The following is a 17,343-nucleotide window of genomic DNA, read 5'->3' as shown; positions in this document are numbered from 1 at the left end:
GATTTTCGTGTGTGTGACTTCCTTCCCCAACCATGTATGTATTTTTTATGTTAGAAAAGAAAAACCATGTTAGTTTATTTCTTACTTTGTTGAATTGTGGTCAGCTGAGGTTAACCCCTGATTTTAGGCAGTGAGCTTTCTGTGGACACTAACTTTATTCCTCAGCACTAAAACTCAAAGCTGCTAGTGTTGGGAGTCTGGTAGGCCCAGAGCTCAGCTCTGTTTAGTTTCTGTTGCCATATGTGGCCCACAGAGAAGTTCATCTTATTTTAAGAGTTGCTTTTTTAAAAAGCATTCCTTTTTATATTTCTTTTTGCTCTGCTTCATGGGAGGGGTTGGGAAGGCTTCAAAACATAAACATTTTCTTAAAGACTTAAATTTTTTTCTTAGTAGCTCATTACCAGCTCTATATGAACCTCAGAGGAAACCTTAGTATTTTGACTAATGTTATTAAAGCCTTAAGAGGCCAAAGTGAATATGATGAATTTTTTTTTAAGATTTTATTTGTATATTTATTTGACAGAGCGAGAGAGAGCAAGAGCACAAACAAGGGGAGCAGCAGAGGGAGAGGGAGAAACAGGCTTTCCGCTGAGCAGAGAGCCCAACAATGGGCTTGATCTCAGGACGCTGGGATCATGACCTGAGCTGAAGGCAGAAGCTTAACCAACTGAGCCACCCAGGTGCCCAATATGATGACATTTTTAATATTAAAAATAATGTTTCAAAACTTCTGAGTATGAAATATGTGTTAGGCACCATGCTAGGAGGTTTATAAGCATTATTTCATATTAGCTTTTTGAGGAAAGATACTGTTCCTATCTACAGAAACAGAATAGGAAAAAGCCTGATATGAAATAATTTGCCTGTGGGTCCCTTACACCAAAATTAATATGCTTATCTATACCATACCTAGCTACCTAGCTCTTGGTTAGACCTATTAGTATTCAAGCTTACTTTGTGGACTCTCCCCAATCATGATGGTTTATTTTATGTGTCGACAGGGTCACAGGATAGCCAGATTTTTGGTCAAACATTATGGGTGTTCCTTTGAGGATATTCTTGGATGAGATTAACATATTGGTAGGTTGAGTATAGCAGATTGCCCCTGGGAATGTGGGTGAGCTTCATTCAATCAGTTGAAGGCCTGAATAGAACAAAAGCCTGCTCCTCCCCCGAGTAATAGCATTCTACCTGATGGCCTTGGAAAAGTGGCTCAGCTTGCCTGATGATCTTTGAACTAGGACATTGGTTTTTCTTAGTTCTACAGTAGCTTCTGGCCTTTGGATTCGAACTGGGACATGAGTTCTACAGATTTTGGACTTGCCAGCCTTCATAATCATATGGGACGATTTCTTATAAATCTCTTTATAAATATATAGATTCGGGGTGCCTGTGTGGCTCAGTCATTAAGCGTCTGCCTTGGGCTCAGGTCATGATCCCAGGGTCCTGGGATCAAGCCCCGCATTGGGCTCCCTGCTCGGCGGGAAGCCTGCTTCTCCCTCTCCCACTCCCCCTGCTTGTGCTCCCTCTCTCGCTGTGTCTCTCTCTGTCAAATAAATAAATAAAATCTTTTATATATATATATAATATAGATTCTGTTTCTCTGGAGAATTCTAACACACTATTTAAAAATAGAACTTACACGTTTGTCCAGTCATCCATCATAGAATACTTGTGCTAATAACTGTATTATATTCAATTTTTTTCCCTTGGATTAATTTGAGAGCTCTAAATACTTGAGCAAATTACAACTGGAGGTATAGAAACTTGTTAGAAGGTTATTGCAAATATAGTGATGAGACATGATGTTGGCCCAAATTAAGGTATTCGGAATTGGAATAAAGAGACGTAGATAGATTCAAGAGCTGTTTATTAGATAGAATAATTAGATAATAGAATAATTCGATAATAAATTAGATAGGTGAGTTTGATATGGTGGATAAAGGAGAAGGAAGAGCCAAAGGATGACTCAAAGATTTCTAGGTTGGGCTGTTGTTACCATTCACCACGATAGGGTCTTGAAGAGACTCAGGTGTCGGGGTCAGAGTCCATAATAATGACATTAAAAAGCCAGTGAGATACCCAAGTGTTAATGTCTAGGGGTAGTTGTATGCATAAGTGACTAATTTAGGAAAGAGAATAAGCTAAAGACAAAAATGTGGGAATCATCAGTATATACATAGTAATTGAAACCATAGGATTCAACAGTAGGTAAGACTGCTACTCCATAGATAAGAAAAAGATTTAAAACAGTAAAGGAGGCTTCTAGTGAAAGATTTTCTCTTCAAAAGAGGAGTACATTAGTAAAAATTAAATACATTTTTGAAGTATCAATTCACTTATTACTTTATTAAGCAGTGAAATGCATGGACCTCACTATTCTGGCTGCATATATCCCTTTCCCATTTGTTGTTTTCCTTCAACTTTATCAGTGTCTAAATTGCTAAAAGGCAGTAAATAAGTAATTGCTTTGTGAGAGATTATGTACTAGCCTGATGTATTAGGAGCCCTTAAACTAAAAATAGAAAGAAAAGAAAGAAAGAAGATGAAAGAAAAGAAAAGGAAGGAAGGAAGGAAGGAAGGAAGGAAGGAAGGAAGGAAGGAAGGAAGGAAGGAAGAAAGAAAAAGAAAGAAAGGAAAGAAAGAAGGAAAAAGAAAGAAAAAAAGAAAGAAAGAGAAAGAGGAAGGAAGAAAAGTTGAGGTCTTTCTGATATTTATTTTTTAATTTTAAAACACTTTGGTTTAACTTAGAGGATCACTCTGACCTAGAGCATGGTCCATGAGTTTTGGACCACAGTTTTTTTTGTAAGAGAGAAAACTATGACTTGTATCTGCATTAATTTAGTGCTTCTATCGCACCTTTCACTGCAGTTAGTAGGAAATAGTTATATAGTGTGCTAGTAAATTACTTATCAAATTAAATTAAATGGAAGTTATTCTGTTTGGGTGGAAAGATGGAAGAAATGAGTAGACTGAATAGACAAACCAAATTGCTTCTAGAAAATTATTTGAAAATATTTTAATTGCTAAAAATAGTTTCAGATGTATATTTTGTAAATTCACTGCATTCTAAGACCCTTAAACATAGGTTACAATCATAATTTTTGTAGGATTACATATTATCTAGTCTTCATGATTATTGCTTTTTTCTTTTAAAAATTTTTTTTAGAGAGAGAGAGCACATGGGGGTAGAGAGAGGGGAAGAGTGTGAGAGAGAATCTTAAGCTGATTCCATTCCCAGCAGGGAGCCCCATGTGGGCTCCACCTGGGGCTGGATCTCAGGACCCTGAGATCATAACCCTGAGATCATGACCTGAGCTGAAATCAAGAGTCGGACACTTAACTGACTGAGCCACTCAGGTGTCCCTGCTTTTTTCTTTTTCAGAAATTCTTCACTAGAAAAATATTTTTCGGGGTGCCTGGGTGGCTCAGTCGGTTGAGCATCTGACTCTTGGTTTCTGCTTAGGTCGCAGTCTCAGGGTTGAGCCCCAGGTAGGGCTTCACACTCAGCCTGGAGTCTTGTCCCTCTCTCTCCCTGCCATGCCACGCCCCTCACCCCCATTTGCTAGCAAGCGTTCATGCTCGCACTCTCTCTCCCTCAAATAAATGAAATCTTTAAAAAAATATTTTTCTATTCTATTACTTATTAGTAATAAGACTTCTTAAGAATAATAAGTAATCCTCAAATAATCTTATAAGAGAATTTAAATATGCTTTCATTTTTGTAGGCTTTAAAAAATTATGTAGTCTGAGTAGTTAGAGAATTTATATTTTTTTTAAAGATTTTATCCATTTATCAGAGAAAGAGAGACAGAGGCAGGCAGAGGGAGAAGCAGGCTCCCCGCTCAGCAAGGAGCCCGATGCAGGACTTGATCCCAGGACCCCGGGATCACGACCTGAGCCAAAGGCAGACGCCCAACCGACTGAGCCACCCAGGCGTCCCTTGACTATATTTTTTTAAAGATTTATTTATTTATTTTAGAGAGCGTGAGATAGAAACCTTGGGGGAGTGAGGAGGAGAGGGAGATAAAGTCCAAACAACTCCAAGCTGAGCACAGAGCCTGAGGTGGGGCTCGATCTCATAACCCTGAGATCACAACCTGAGCTGAAACCAAGAGTCAGATGCCCAACTCACTGAACAACCCAGGTGCCTTGAGAATTGAATATTATAAGAAAAACTATAGCTTTCTATTCTGATTTTTTGATGAAAGCATAACCATATTCCTCAGGTAGAAAATTTACTGGTATTATTCCAAGTAAGAACGGAAAGGACTCAAAGCAATCCATATTTTTAATAGAATTAAATTGTAGGCAATTTACTTTCAAAAGAAATCTATACAATTATATATTCAATAAATATATTTTTGATTCCAGTATTTTCATGTTTCAAACATTTTTGGTGTATTTAAAAGTACCTGAAAACATTTTATTCCTATTTAAAGATTTCAAATTATGAAACCAAAAAATTCCAATAGCTCAGAGACCAGAAGAATAACTAGCCAAAAAGTTAATCTCTTATGAACTGGCTGGCCATGCAAAAGGCAGGTAAATCCATCTCTTGATGACAACTACTTCCTCTTTGAAGTAAAACATGTACATGCAGATCTTTCCTTCCTTAACTTCTTGAATCAGTTCATTCTAGCTCTTCTTTCTTTTCCCTCTTGCCTGCTTTATTGAGATCTAACTCAAATTCATCCACCTAACATGTACAATTCAATGGCTTTTAGCATATTCACACAGTTGTTTATCCATCACCACAATCAATTTGAGAACCTTTTTTCTGCCCAAGAAAATACCCTGTACTTTTTAGGTAGCATCCTCCCAACCCAATCACCCTCAGTAATCTCTAATTTACTTTCTGTCTCTATGAATTTGCTTCTTCTAGATATTTCATGTAAGTGGAATCATACAGTATTTGTCCTTTTGTGTCTGGCTTATTTCATACTCATCATGTTGTAGATGATGTGTCAGAACTTCATTCTTTCTTATAAATGGTTGAATAATATTCCATTGTATGTATATACCACACTTTGTTTATCCGTTTATTAGTTGATGGGCACTTGTGTTGTTTCCAACTTTTGGTTACTGTAAATAACTAACACAATGAGCATTTGCATACAAGTACCTGTTTGAGTCCTGTTTTGTATTCTTTTCGGTTTATACCCAGGGGTGAAATTGCTGGATCACATGGTAATTCAATGATAAGCTTTTGAGGAACCACCAAACTGTTCTCTATTGCAGCTGCAACATTTACATTCCAACGAGCAATGCAGAAGGGTTTCAATCTCCACATCCTTGTCAATACTTTTCTTCTTTTTTCTTTTGTTGTTTTAATTACAGCCTTTCTAGTACGTGTGATCTATCTCATTGTGGTTTTAGTTTTCATTTTTCTAATGATTACTGATGTTGAGCAACTTTTCAAGTACTTATTGGCCATTTGTCTATCTTTTTTGTGGAAATGTCTTTTTATGTCCTTTGCCCACTTTTAAATCGGGTTGTTTATCTTGAGTTGTAGGAGTTCTTTATATATTATGGGTATTAACTCCTTCTCAGATATAGGATTTGCAAATATTTCCTTCCATTCTGCAGATTGTCTTTTTACTTTTTTTTTTTAAGATTTTATTTTTAACTAATCTCTATACCCATTGTGGGGCTTGGACTTACAACCCCAAGATCAAGAGTCACACATTCCACCTACTGAGCCAGTCAGGCACCCTACCCTGTCTTTTTACTTTTTTGATAACATTCTCTGGTGCATAAACTTTAATTTAGGTCAAGTCCAATTTATCAGTTTTCCCCTTTTTTTTACTTACGATTTTGTTGTCACATCTAAGGATCCATTGCTAAATCCAAGGTCTTGAAGATTTACCCAAATGTTTTCTTCTAAGAGTTTTATGTCTTATATTTAGGTTGTTTAATTTTGAGTTAATTTTTTGTATATGGTATAAGGTAGGGGTCCAACCTCAATCCTTTGCATGTGAATATCCAATTGGCCCAGCATCATTTATTGAAAAGACAGTTCTTTCTTCCTTTGATTGTCTTGGTATCTTTGTTGAAAATCAATTGACTGTAAATGTGAGGATGCATAGAGAAGTGCTATTTTGAGTTTATATCAGAACATCTTTTTTCAGAGTAATATTGTGTATTACCTCTCAAGCATACAGGGACTTCAAGAGAGGTAAGATGAATTCTTAAAACAAAATATCTATTTTGCCAACAATCAGACATTTTTTCATTCCTCATTTTTCATTATATTGAGTATTCCAAAACCTTAAACCTTTATTTACAAGTGTCCATGATTATTGTTTTGCTGATATGCATGACAGACAAAGCTCTACCTTAAACTAAGAACTGCAAATGGCCTTTGTATATTCTGTTGCAGCTACACGTAATTTGACATTGCAAATTGAAAACGTTCTATGCTGTGCACTTCCAGAAATTTACTGCAGTGCTACGTGCATAATGGGTACTCGATAAATGCATGGTAAAAGAATGAATAAATCTTTCTGAAGTAGATTTCTCTTAATTTCTTATGCAAAATATGTACTAATATATACACATTATCGATATAATTTATTTCCCTTTATACGGGCCCCCATCACTTTGATTTTTCAAAAATAACCTCATGTCCTTGTAATAGCTTTATCTTAGCCATTATAAATTATTAATTTTGTGGCATTCATTTTATACTAATAAATCCATCGTGAAGCATCCCACAATATTCTCTGCATAGCAATGGGTTTCAGAGTCAGTTATGAATAGGAATTGAGTCTAGTTGATTGAGAAATTAGTGACAATTCACAGGGGTCTGTGAAAAGAGCTGGCTTTATTAACTCAGATGGTATCTCTTGCAGTGGCCACATTTCTACCCAGATGAATGATGGAGCATATGTTTTCTGACTTCCTTTGCTGTCAATAGATCTTCTTTGTCTGTAGTTATACCAAAACTGATGGATCATTTCTTTGAATGGTCTTGTGGTCAGAGTATACAGAATTGGGTTCAAAGCACTGTTGATAGGCAGAATAAAGATCACTACCCAAGAGGTTATGGTACCTAGAAGAGAAAAATGCAGTAGCTTTAGTGTTCAGGGATGTTTACAAGGTACAGAAACCCCTTTCCCTTGTTTCTCCCCCAGCCCCCTTTTGAGTCTCAATTTTTTCCCTTTGATGTCACATAATTAAATACCAAGTCTAATGTGTTTCCAGGATGTCTTTCCAGGGTGCCAGTGTTTGAGGGGAGTGCTGGTGCTGCAAAAAAACGGGGTTCTTTGCTAAGTAGCTTTTCTTGAATACACCCATAAAAGTATTCCATTAGGTAGGAACATTTTCCACCAAGTGATTGCATATCATTGTGATATGATTCCATTTTAGGAAAAGCAGTATCATTTAGCATTCAAATCATACCTTTTCCAATATTTTAATTGCTGGATAGTACATATAGTGTTTCTCAAAATATATAGATAGAGTTCTGCTATTTCTTTGGTTTTAAAAATAGGTATGCATTTTTAGACTTTTGACTAGATATTTATTTCAGTAAAAACATTGCTGGCTAAACTTATCTTAAAAATCACTATAGTATATAGGTAACTACCAAAAACTCAGATTTGTTATTATAATTTAATTGATGCTATTTTCCCTCTTTGTTGTTTATAAAATGTAAGATACTATTACCACCAATCACAGGATAAAACAAAATTAAAATTGTATGTTTATAACTTTTAAAAATGTGAATATATACTGCACTATCCTTATAATTAACAGCATTTTGCACATTTTTTGTTGTGATAAAATATACATAACATAAAATTTACCGTTTTAATCATTTTTAAGTGTGCCATTCAGTGGCAATAAGTACATTCATAGTGTTGTGCAACCATCACCACCATCCATCTCCAGAACTTTTTCATCTTCCCCAATGGAAACTACATATCTATTAAACAATAACTCTTCATTCCCTTCTCCTCCCAACCCCTGACAACACATTCACAAACTTTCTGTCTCTATGAATTTGACTACTCTAGTTACCTCATACAGTGGAATCATACAATATTTTCCCTTTGTGACTGGCTTATTTCACTTAGCATGATGTCTTTAAGGTCCATTCATGTCGTACCATGTTTCAGAATTTCCTCCTTTTATAAAGCTGAGTAATAAACCATTTTGTGTGTATAACACACTTTGTTTATCCATGCATCCACTGGTGGACACTTGGGTTATTTCCAGCTTTTGGCTCTCGTGAATAATGCTGCTATGAACATGGGTGTACCAATGTCTGTGTGAGTTCTTGCTTTTAATTCCTTTAATTCCCAGAATTAGAATTGTTGGGTCATACAGTATTTCTAGGTTTAATTTTGTGAGGAACCACCACGCTGTTTTCTATAGCAGCTCCTTATCAGTGATGCACAAGAGCTACAATTTCTCCAAATCCTCACCAGTTTGTGTTATTTTCTGTGTTTTTGATAGTAGCTATCCTAATGAGTGTGATGTACATTATTTTTAAATACCAAGAATGCATTCTTCAATAATCTCTCACACTCTGGGGTAATGTTCTCTAAATTGCTATGTAACCTGGGAAGAAAAATGTCTTATGTTCCCAAAAACAATGAAGTAAAAAAAAGAAAAAAAATGAAGTAAATATTCGATAATCATTTTTACCTGTTTGGTCATCTTAAGCATGGCATTATCAGAATTACAGAACACAGAGTGTTATTTATTTGAGTCGTTACTTTGTTCCAATAATAATTGTGTTTTAGGCATTTATGGAAATAACTGAACAGTTTCCTCCCAGTAAACTTTTGATTGATGAACAGAGCCTGAAGTACATATAACTGACTTACAATTCTTAAAATGAGTTGGTGTTAAGGATCTTAATTTTCTTTCTTAGAGGAACACTGCAGAGACAGACTTATTAATTTTTTACAGAAAGAAAAAAAAGTTGTACCTGGTATTTCTACCTGAAGCAATGAAAGAAATTTCAGTACAAAAATGGGTATCCAGCATAATGCATCAGTAAATACAATAAAGAAAAACCGTTTGGCAAGGATCATCTCTTTTTTAACTTGATTCCGTATTTCAGTTGCTGTTATGGCACTTTGATGAACGCTGTAAAACATGCTTCCATAGGAAAAGACTATGATGATAAATGCCGCCAAGTTAACACCTGTTTAGAACGTAAAGATTATTATTGATGTGTATTAGCATCCTTTCAAAACAAACACACATACTCTTAGCTGTTTGAACATGAATATGTTTTTTTGTTCTTCATAAGAATTACTAAGGTACACAAAAATAATGAATTTTTTAAAAATTTGAAGTAATGTTGAACTAATGAGGAATAAAGGAATTTTAATTTTAAAATGGCATATTAAAATGAGATTATAGTGATTCAATGACTATCCTGGGTCTTTTAAATTAATCTTTATAATTTTTTTAAATCATTCAATTAGTTTAAGTTATACTTTGAGAATATATATATATATATATATTTTTTTTTTTTCTTTACCCTCCCCCGGAGAATATTTTTTACAAGAGAAAAACACTTGTATGTCTATTTTCAAGGCAAAGACTTGTGTGGCTATTTTGAATTTTTTCATATTATAAGTGCAAAGGGTTAAAATATGTTTTATTTAGTATTATTAGGGTGACTGCACAAGATACAAGTATTTACTGTTTTGTCTTTTATTAAGGAGCATGTTGGAATTTATATGATAAAGTGGTCATTCAGGGCAAAAAATCCCTTTAGGGATATTCTGACAGAATCCGTCCCAATGTCATTGAGAAAAACTGGTTAGAAGATCTGAAATAAAAATTTATAAACATTAGAAGAAATAATGAGACTGACATTATGATTTATTCTAGTCATTAAATAAAAGGACTTATAATCCAGAGTTTCTCACCAAGAAAAATTGTCACTGAATAAATCTGGGCTCCAGTACTTCCGGTATCTTCTGAATGAAGAGGGAAACACACTCCATTGGTGCCATAGTAGTTTTTGAAAAATTCCTTATTGGTCAATGGAATGAGAGCCACTATAAATCCAGCAATCCAAATAAGAATCAGAACTGTAATTGTTCTGCATTTTCTAGGTCTTAAAAACCTAAAAGGATAGACAATGCAGATATATTTTTCCAGTGTCAGAAATGTTAGAAGTAACACTGATACTTCAGTGGACAGAATGGCCAAAGATCCCACAAGCTGACAGTGAATACTCTCCATCCACAGCTGCGCATGCTTGTTGTATTCTCCACGAAACTTTAGGTCAAAGGCTCCAATCAGAAACAGATATATTCCCATTAGGCAATCAGCACCTATAGGATCAGTAGATGTTGCAAATTTAGAGAAATAAATAGGTATAATGGAATTAACAATAAGCGGTATTATTTTTAGTATTAGCGAAAAATGCCTAATTTACTTCCATCTTGGGAGGAGGTACTTTTTATTCTAACAGTTCATTTATGGGTAAGGACCTCTTCAGCAACTCTCTTCAAAAACCACTCTTATAGCACCCTCTATAGCTAATTGTGTAATCATTTCCTCTGTTTTTTAAAATTTTCAAGTCTGTGTGAGCAGGGATTTTGTCTGTTTTGTTTTCCATTCTGGTCTCATCACCTAGAGGTGTTGTTGAGTAAATGGATAAAATGCAATTATGTTGAGGGGCGCCTGAGTAGCTCAGTCGGTTAGGTGTCTGCCTTTGGCTCAGGTCATGATCCCAAGGTCCTGGGATTGAGTCCAGAGTCAGGCTCCCTGCTCAGTGGGGAGTCTGCTTCTCCCTCTGCCTGCCACTCCTCCTGCTTGTGCTCACTCTCTCTCTCAAATAAATAAATAAAATCTTTAAAAAAATGTAATTATGTTGAGCATTCGATTAGGGACCAATATAAGGATGTTATTATTTGGATCACCTCTTCTGCTGAAATATGCTCCTAGCTTAACAAACTAAGGATATTATCCAAAATCCTAGAGGAAATAATTCAGAAGTTGTTGTGATAGACTAATGACTATGAATTTTGGGGTCTATACTTTAGAAGATATGAATAATTAAGAAGAGCTCTATAGGGGCACCTGGGTGGCTCAGTCAGTTAACATCTGCCTTCAGTTCAGGTCATGATCCCTGGGTCATGAGATAGAGCCCCACATGGGGCTCCCTGTTCACCGGGGAACCTGCTTCTCCCTCTCCTCTACCACTCCCCCTGCTTGTATTCTCTTGCTCTCTCTCTCATATAAATAAATAAATAAAATCTTAAAAAAAAAAAGTGCTCTATAGTCAGTACAATTTTGAAGGGCTTGAGTTATTTACCCAGAGCTGGTCTAAGCAAACCTGTTCTCTCTGATTCTCTCTTCTCATTTTTACATCTTTCTCTGTCTCTTTTTAGGCTCCCCCATCCCCCAAGTCAGTTAATGTGATGCGCTATTTGGTGATTTTGCTTTTTAAGCAAACATTTCATATCAGAGAGTAGGTGAGATTTTTTGACTACACAGGCATTCTACACAAGGTTTCTGAAATCACTTCACTGTATAAATCATAAAGCTGTCCCTAATCCTTAAAACACTGAAGTTATATTCTAGCCTTCACCAGAGAAATTGAGCATACTCAAAATTTTGTAATTAACAATACAAAGTAGTAACCAATTTCTGACTTCTATTTCTTAGGTAGCTTGCAATGAATAAAACAAACATTAAACTTTGAATGGGGGGGGAAGAAATGGACAGCACACACAAAGCAAAACATCATGTAGATTGATACTCGCTGGAGAAAGTATGGATACATTGTAGGCCGCTTGACCCACACTATGAACAGCCTGAGCGACCACTGGTTTCTTGCTTATTTTCCTTTGTAGTCCTCATTTAACACAGTACTCTGCAGTCACATTTCAAAAACTTTAAAAAATTTAATACTATGTAAAAACATTTTCTTATTCAAATATTTCAAATTATGAATGGAAGAGATTTTAGTAGCGCAGAAACCAGAAAAACAGCTATGAGTTAAGTCAATATCTATAATCCATACATGCAAACAAAAAGTAAATACAATTCTGAGTGTAAAAATGTGACCGTGAAAAGTTGCCATTTTATTCATAGTAGAAGAGTTTATATGCTTTAACAAAACATGCCCTCAGAGAAGAAAACTAACGAACGAGATATTCTTTATGAGACAAAACTAATAAACAAGAGCTTCATTAATCTGTGTAAGGTAATTGAATTTTCCTGTTTTAAATACTTAGTTTCTTTCTCGCCAAAGTCATTTTATTTTCATTACAGTGAATGTGAAAACAATATATAAGCAAAAAGGAGAAAAATGTAAAATCTTGTAATTCTACCACTCTGTTTACTTATTTTCTAATACCAGTGCTTTTATGTATTTCAAAACTATAATTCCTCCTCAATCAGGAAATACTCACAGCAGAGAGAAATGATTGACATGGCATGTAGCTTGTTCTCAGACCTGATGTAAGGTCTCATACAAATGACAAAGATGTTTCCAAAGCATGTAACTGCAGATACAACCCAGACAAACACTCTCTGAATAATGTTTGCCAAGAGGTTTTCTAGAGATGAGATCCCATCAGTGTTTGGTTTACAGCTGCGAACATGGGGTGCATACCCACAGTACTGGAATTTCTTAAAATATCTGATGCACAAAGAGAAAGTTAAATAAGATTTTAAATTTAATTCAGTGCCACTATACATTCATATTTCTTTTCTACATTTTCTCAGTAGAAAGAAAATGTCTTAATATGAGCCTCACAGTCATGTAAAACATTAAGGATACTAAAGGTTTACATTTTAATTCTTGTGAACTTGATTTCACTGCAAAAGAATATGTGGGTCAGAGCAGCAAATAGGCATCATGAATATACAAGTGTGCGACATGCCTCAAAACATAAATAAACCATTAGCATGGGATCAAGAGAATTAATCCATCTAAAGGAACTTTTATTGGATTTTTAGTGTTTACGTAGCTCCTATTTTTGCTTCAACTAATCTTTTCAGCCCTCAGAGGGAAGAGGAAGCCAAATGTTTTCTCCTCTGGCTTCCGAGGCTTTTCTACTATAGAAGTTATTATGTGAGCTGTACCTGCCTGTTCACATGCTTATCCCTCGACCAGATTTTGGTATGTAATAAGGTGTCAATAAATATTTGTTCAGTTAATTTTTTCATCAATAGAGAGACCTCTCGTGTTGATGAGGACACTACCCAGATAATCAGTAATGACTACTGTGTTACCAGCAACACCAACACCATTTATTGAGCATCTTCTAGGTATCAGGAATCAACTCTCAAATCACCTCCATGAGCTAGTTATTAGCATCACCATAGGAGGAGATGAATCTTCAGTGGAGGCAAATTATGTGCTATGAAATTTTCTAATAAATGTAGAAATTGATTGAAGTTCAGATTAGATCTATTTGCCTCTAACGCTATGTACTCTGGCAAAAATTATAAATCATTACAGTTTAGAGAGTTGGAGTAATACAAGATAAAAGCTTGACAATTACAATTACAGTATATTGTCCTGTTTTTAACTCTTGCTGCCTGAATCCTTTAGATCTGATATGGTTTCTGCCCAATTCAAGTCTGTTCCTTGAGTTGTTTCTTGGGTTTTATGAGGTATACCATTTTCTCCCAATAAACTCTGTTTGGCTTACATTAGTCCGAGTGTTATATGTTGTGTGCAATTAAAGAAACTTTTATAAGCATCTCTCTGAAGAGTTATGGAAAACAAAAGAAATGTCCTGCGTTAGACTTAAAATATAAGCAAAATTATAGAGTGGTGTTGGCTGACATGACACTTTCTAAATTGTCGAGACTTAATTACTCTGGCACGGAGATCATTCTAACCTCTGCTATAAGACTGCATTCAATTAAAGAAAAATGTTTCCAAAGCATGGAATCAATGGTACCATAATACACACTGTTTGAATGAAAAAATTTTCAAAGCTTGCTATTTTATCCATACACACTTGTTCCAATCATGTCCCGACATTGGAGGCAATTTTTACTGAGGAGGATTTCTCCATACTTTCCTCATTTACAGCAATTATTTACTTACATTTATTTAGTGTTGCTTATATAAGTTCCTATTTCTTCATCTGGTAACACTTAGACCATGTGTGCGAATTACTAGCTCATCAGACAAATATCACTATGTATGAATGTTATCAGAGCTAAGGAGAGCTTATAAGACTGTGTTCTCTCCACACTCATGTTCTCTGACATTTAAAAAATCACCTTTGATTCTACCAAACCATGGAACACTAAAAATCATCCCATCCAATAGCAACACTTTAAGAATAATATTGTTTAGGCAAATGAGTCGGCGGAAAATCTGATAGATTGGATGCATTGGGTATGGATGTATTAGCACAGTGCACATGGAAACATAAAAGATTGAAATCAAGGTGAAAAACAAGAAAAACATCTGCTTACATGTGAGAGAGATTCATTAGAGGTCTAAACATCCTTTGTTGGATATTTGAAATTTCAATTCCTTCTAGGCTGCTAAAAATATCAAATTAATTATCAAAATAACATACATTACAAGGGTGTAATAAAACGAGTTTTTGTGAAGGACAGTTTAATAAAATGCTGTCAGTTAACACCGATTGTGAACCAAACATTAATACTCAGCCTGCCCTATGCACTTACTTCCCCAACTCCTTTTTGATTCTGACATTTTTACACAAATATCTCCTCCATTTGAATTTTTTTTGATCCTTATAGATCATAACACATGCTTTGTGCATAGTAACTATTCAATAAGGGTTTGTGGAATAAATGAACACACATTATCTTTTAGATAATATTACAATAGCAGAGAGGTTTGACATTTTTCTAGTAATTTTTAAATAATATATTTTTTTCTAATAAGATGCCATTTTACTGAGAGAACATTTAAATTAAATGAACTGAAGCTTATATTTTAAAGGCAATTCTTAGACCATAACAGATTTGTGTGTGTGTGTGTGTGTGTGTGTGTGTGTGTGTGTGTGTGTGGTGTAAGTACTGATTTATATAATCTAGAATATTGCATCTTTGGGATAACAAGGGCTATAATAAAATCCTAGATACCAGTGTTAATGGAGAAATGAATATGCAGAGTTGCCTTCGGAAGATCAAAGCAAACAATCTAATATAAGCTCCTGGTGATTACAGAAAAATGTAAAATCATTATCTGATTTTTAGTTTATAAATATGTAAGATAAAAGTTCTTGTTCATAGTCTAGTGAGCACTGATATGGTTTCGTGGTGTTTAACGCGTATCCCAGGAATAAAGTTTCTGATTTGAAAGAGTGTACAAATTTTATTTTATAAAATTTATTAGCTATTAGTATATAAATAACAATTTCATCATAAAACTATCCCCATAGGTATATACTTACAGAGACTTGAGTTTGACAAGATAATCAAATTGATCTGCTTGAATTTTCTGGATTGGGTTATGGGAAAGATTCCTGTTTTTTAAAAAAAGGCAGCAATAGGTCATTTCTAGAAACTGCTTAAGTAAAGAGAAAGTGTTATCTGTTGACCAGATTACTTTTAAACATTAACAAAAAAAGTGTAGTAACAGCACTTGCCTTACAGAGTTCATCAAATATTTAAACGAATCAATGGAGATAAAACACCTAGAATTGCGCCTGGCTCTTAATTAACACTATGATTTTGTTTAGTGAGAGGGAGCTAAGACAACATAAGAATGAAAGTGGACTTGTCAAGAAATGGCTCTCACCATAGAAGCAGTAAGGTGCTCTGCAAGAAACCACACATACTTCACCTTTTGCCTAGGATCTCATTTAGTTAAATGGAAAACAATCTCATTTTGTCAAAATTTGAACTGATGGAATCATCCTGAATATTTTTTACAATAAATCTTATGCCAAAGAGTGACATTTGTGCTAATGATTTGTGAGGCATGGAAATGAAAAGTAAAAGGCTATAGCTGGGAACAAAGAGATAGAGACCAGAGTTATAGTGTAGCTCAATTTCGATAGAAAAAAATTTCAGAATCTTTGTAAAAAAAAAAAACCAAAAACCTTGAGACAAAAATCATTGATTAAAGGGAGCTTCTCAGGGCAAATTCTCTTAGAGAAATTTATTCTAGGTCAGATCGTTAGTTAAGTGGGGAAGCTTCTGGGAGGCAGTGATTGTAGAAAGAGAGGAAGAATGACAATGAAAATTGAGTTGTATAAAGAAATAAAGTGGACTCAACAGTCTAGGACTAGAAAGAAACTATCTGAACACAATACTGGCCATATATGAAAAGCCCACAGCTAACATCATCCTCAACGGTGAAAGGCTGAAAGCTTTTCCTACAAAATCAGTAATCAGACCAGGATGACCACTTTTGCTTCTATTCAACATAGTATTGGAAGTCTGGCCAGAGTAATTAGGCAAGGAAAAAAAAAAAAGCATTCAAATTTGAAAGGGAGAAGTAAAATTATCTCTGTTCACATATGACATGATACTGTATGTAGAAAACCCTAAAGATTTCACACACATACACAGAATTGTTAGAACTTATAACTAAATGTAGCAAAGTTGCCAAATACAAAACCACTACACAAAAACTGAATGTGTTTTTATATGCTAACAATGAACAATCCAAAACGAAAATGCAAAAGGTAATTCAATTTACAATAGCATCAACAGAACCAAATATTTAGGAATAAACTTGACCAAGGAAGTGAAAGACTTGTGTTTGAAAATAAAATGTTGCCAAAAGAAATTTAAAAAGACACCACTAAAAGGAAAGACACTGTATGTTTATGGATTACAAGACTTAATGTTGTCAAGATGTCAAACTCCCTGGGGCGCCTGGGTGGTGCACTCGGTTAAGCATCCAGCTCTTGGTTTTGGCTCAGGTCTTGATCTCAGGGTTGTGATCTTGAGCTCCTGGGATTGAGCCCGTGTCTGGCTCCACACTGAGTGCAGAGTCTGCTTAAGATTCTCTCTGTCCCTCCCTCCACTCCCGTGCTCTCTCTCTAAAATAAATAAATACATGTTAAAAAAAAAAGATGTCAATACTCCCCAAAATGACCCATTGATTCAGTGCAATCTCTGTCACAATCCTAATACTTCTGGCATAGAGAGAAAAATCCATTCTGAAATTTGCATGTAATCTCACAGGAGCTTGAATAGCTAAAGTAATTTTGAAAAAGAACAGAGCTGGAGGCTTAACACTTCCTAATTTCAAAACTTATTACAAAGCTACAGTAATCAGAACCGGGTAGTACTGTTACAAAGACAAGTATATAGACCAATGGAATAGGATAGACAGCAAAGGAATAAACCCTTGTATATATGGTGTCAAGACTGTTCAGTGGGGGAAAGGACAGTCTTTTCAACAAA

At 35.1% G+C, this 17,343-nt stretch overlaps 1 protein-coding gene across 1 annotated transcript in view; it reads right to left on the bottom strand.

The window, feature by feature from the left end:
- Positions 1-6,597: 6,597 nt before the first annotated feature.
- The window catches only part of RXFP1 (relaxin family peptide receptor 1), a 60,377-nt gene continuing 49,631 nt past the window's right edge, over positions 6,598-17,343 (bottom strand). Inside the window, exons 13-18 of the mRNA XM_025874376.2 lie at positions 15,378-15,449; positions 14,425-14,496; positions 12,396-12,625; positions 9,897-10,307; positions 8,942-9,160; positions 6,598-7,054 (exon numbers count right to left, since the gene is read on the bottom strand). Coding sequence (XP_025730161.2) covers positions 6,753-7,054; positions 8,942-9,160; positions 9,897-10,307; positions 12,396-12,625; positions 14,425-14,496; positions 15,378-15,449 — 1,306 coding nt within the window. The 3' untranslated portion in view covers positions 6,598-6,752. The remainder of the gene's footprint in view (positions 7,055-8,941; positions 9,161-9,896; positions 10,308-12,395; positions 12,626-14,424; positions 14,497-15,377; positions 15,450-17,343) is intronic.

The sequence above is a fragment of the Callorhinus ursinus genome, unplaced genomic scaffold (assembly GCF_003265705.2).
Source record: "Callorhinus ursinus isolate GAN/ISIS: 27379988/994484 unplaced genomic scaffold, GSC_fseal_2.0 scaffold4, whole genome shotgun sequence".
In the NCBI taxonomy this organism is placed as follows: Eukaryota; Metazoa; Chordata; class Mammalia; order Carnivora; family Otariidae; genus Callorhinus; species Callorhinus ursinus.
The sequence above is the reverse complement of the archived record's forward strand: the minus strand, read 5'-3'. Positions and strand labels throughout refer to the sequence as shown.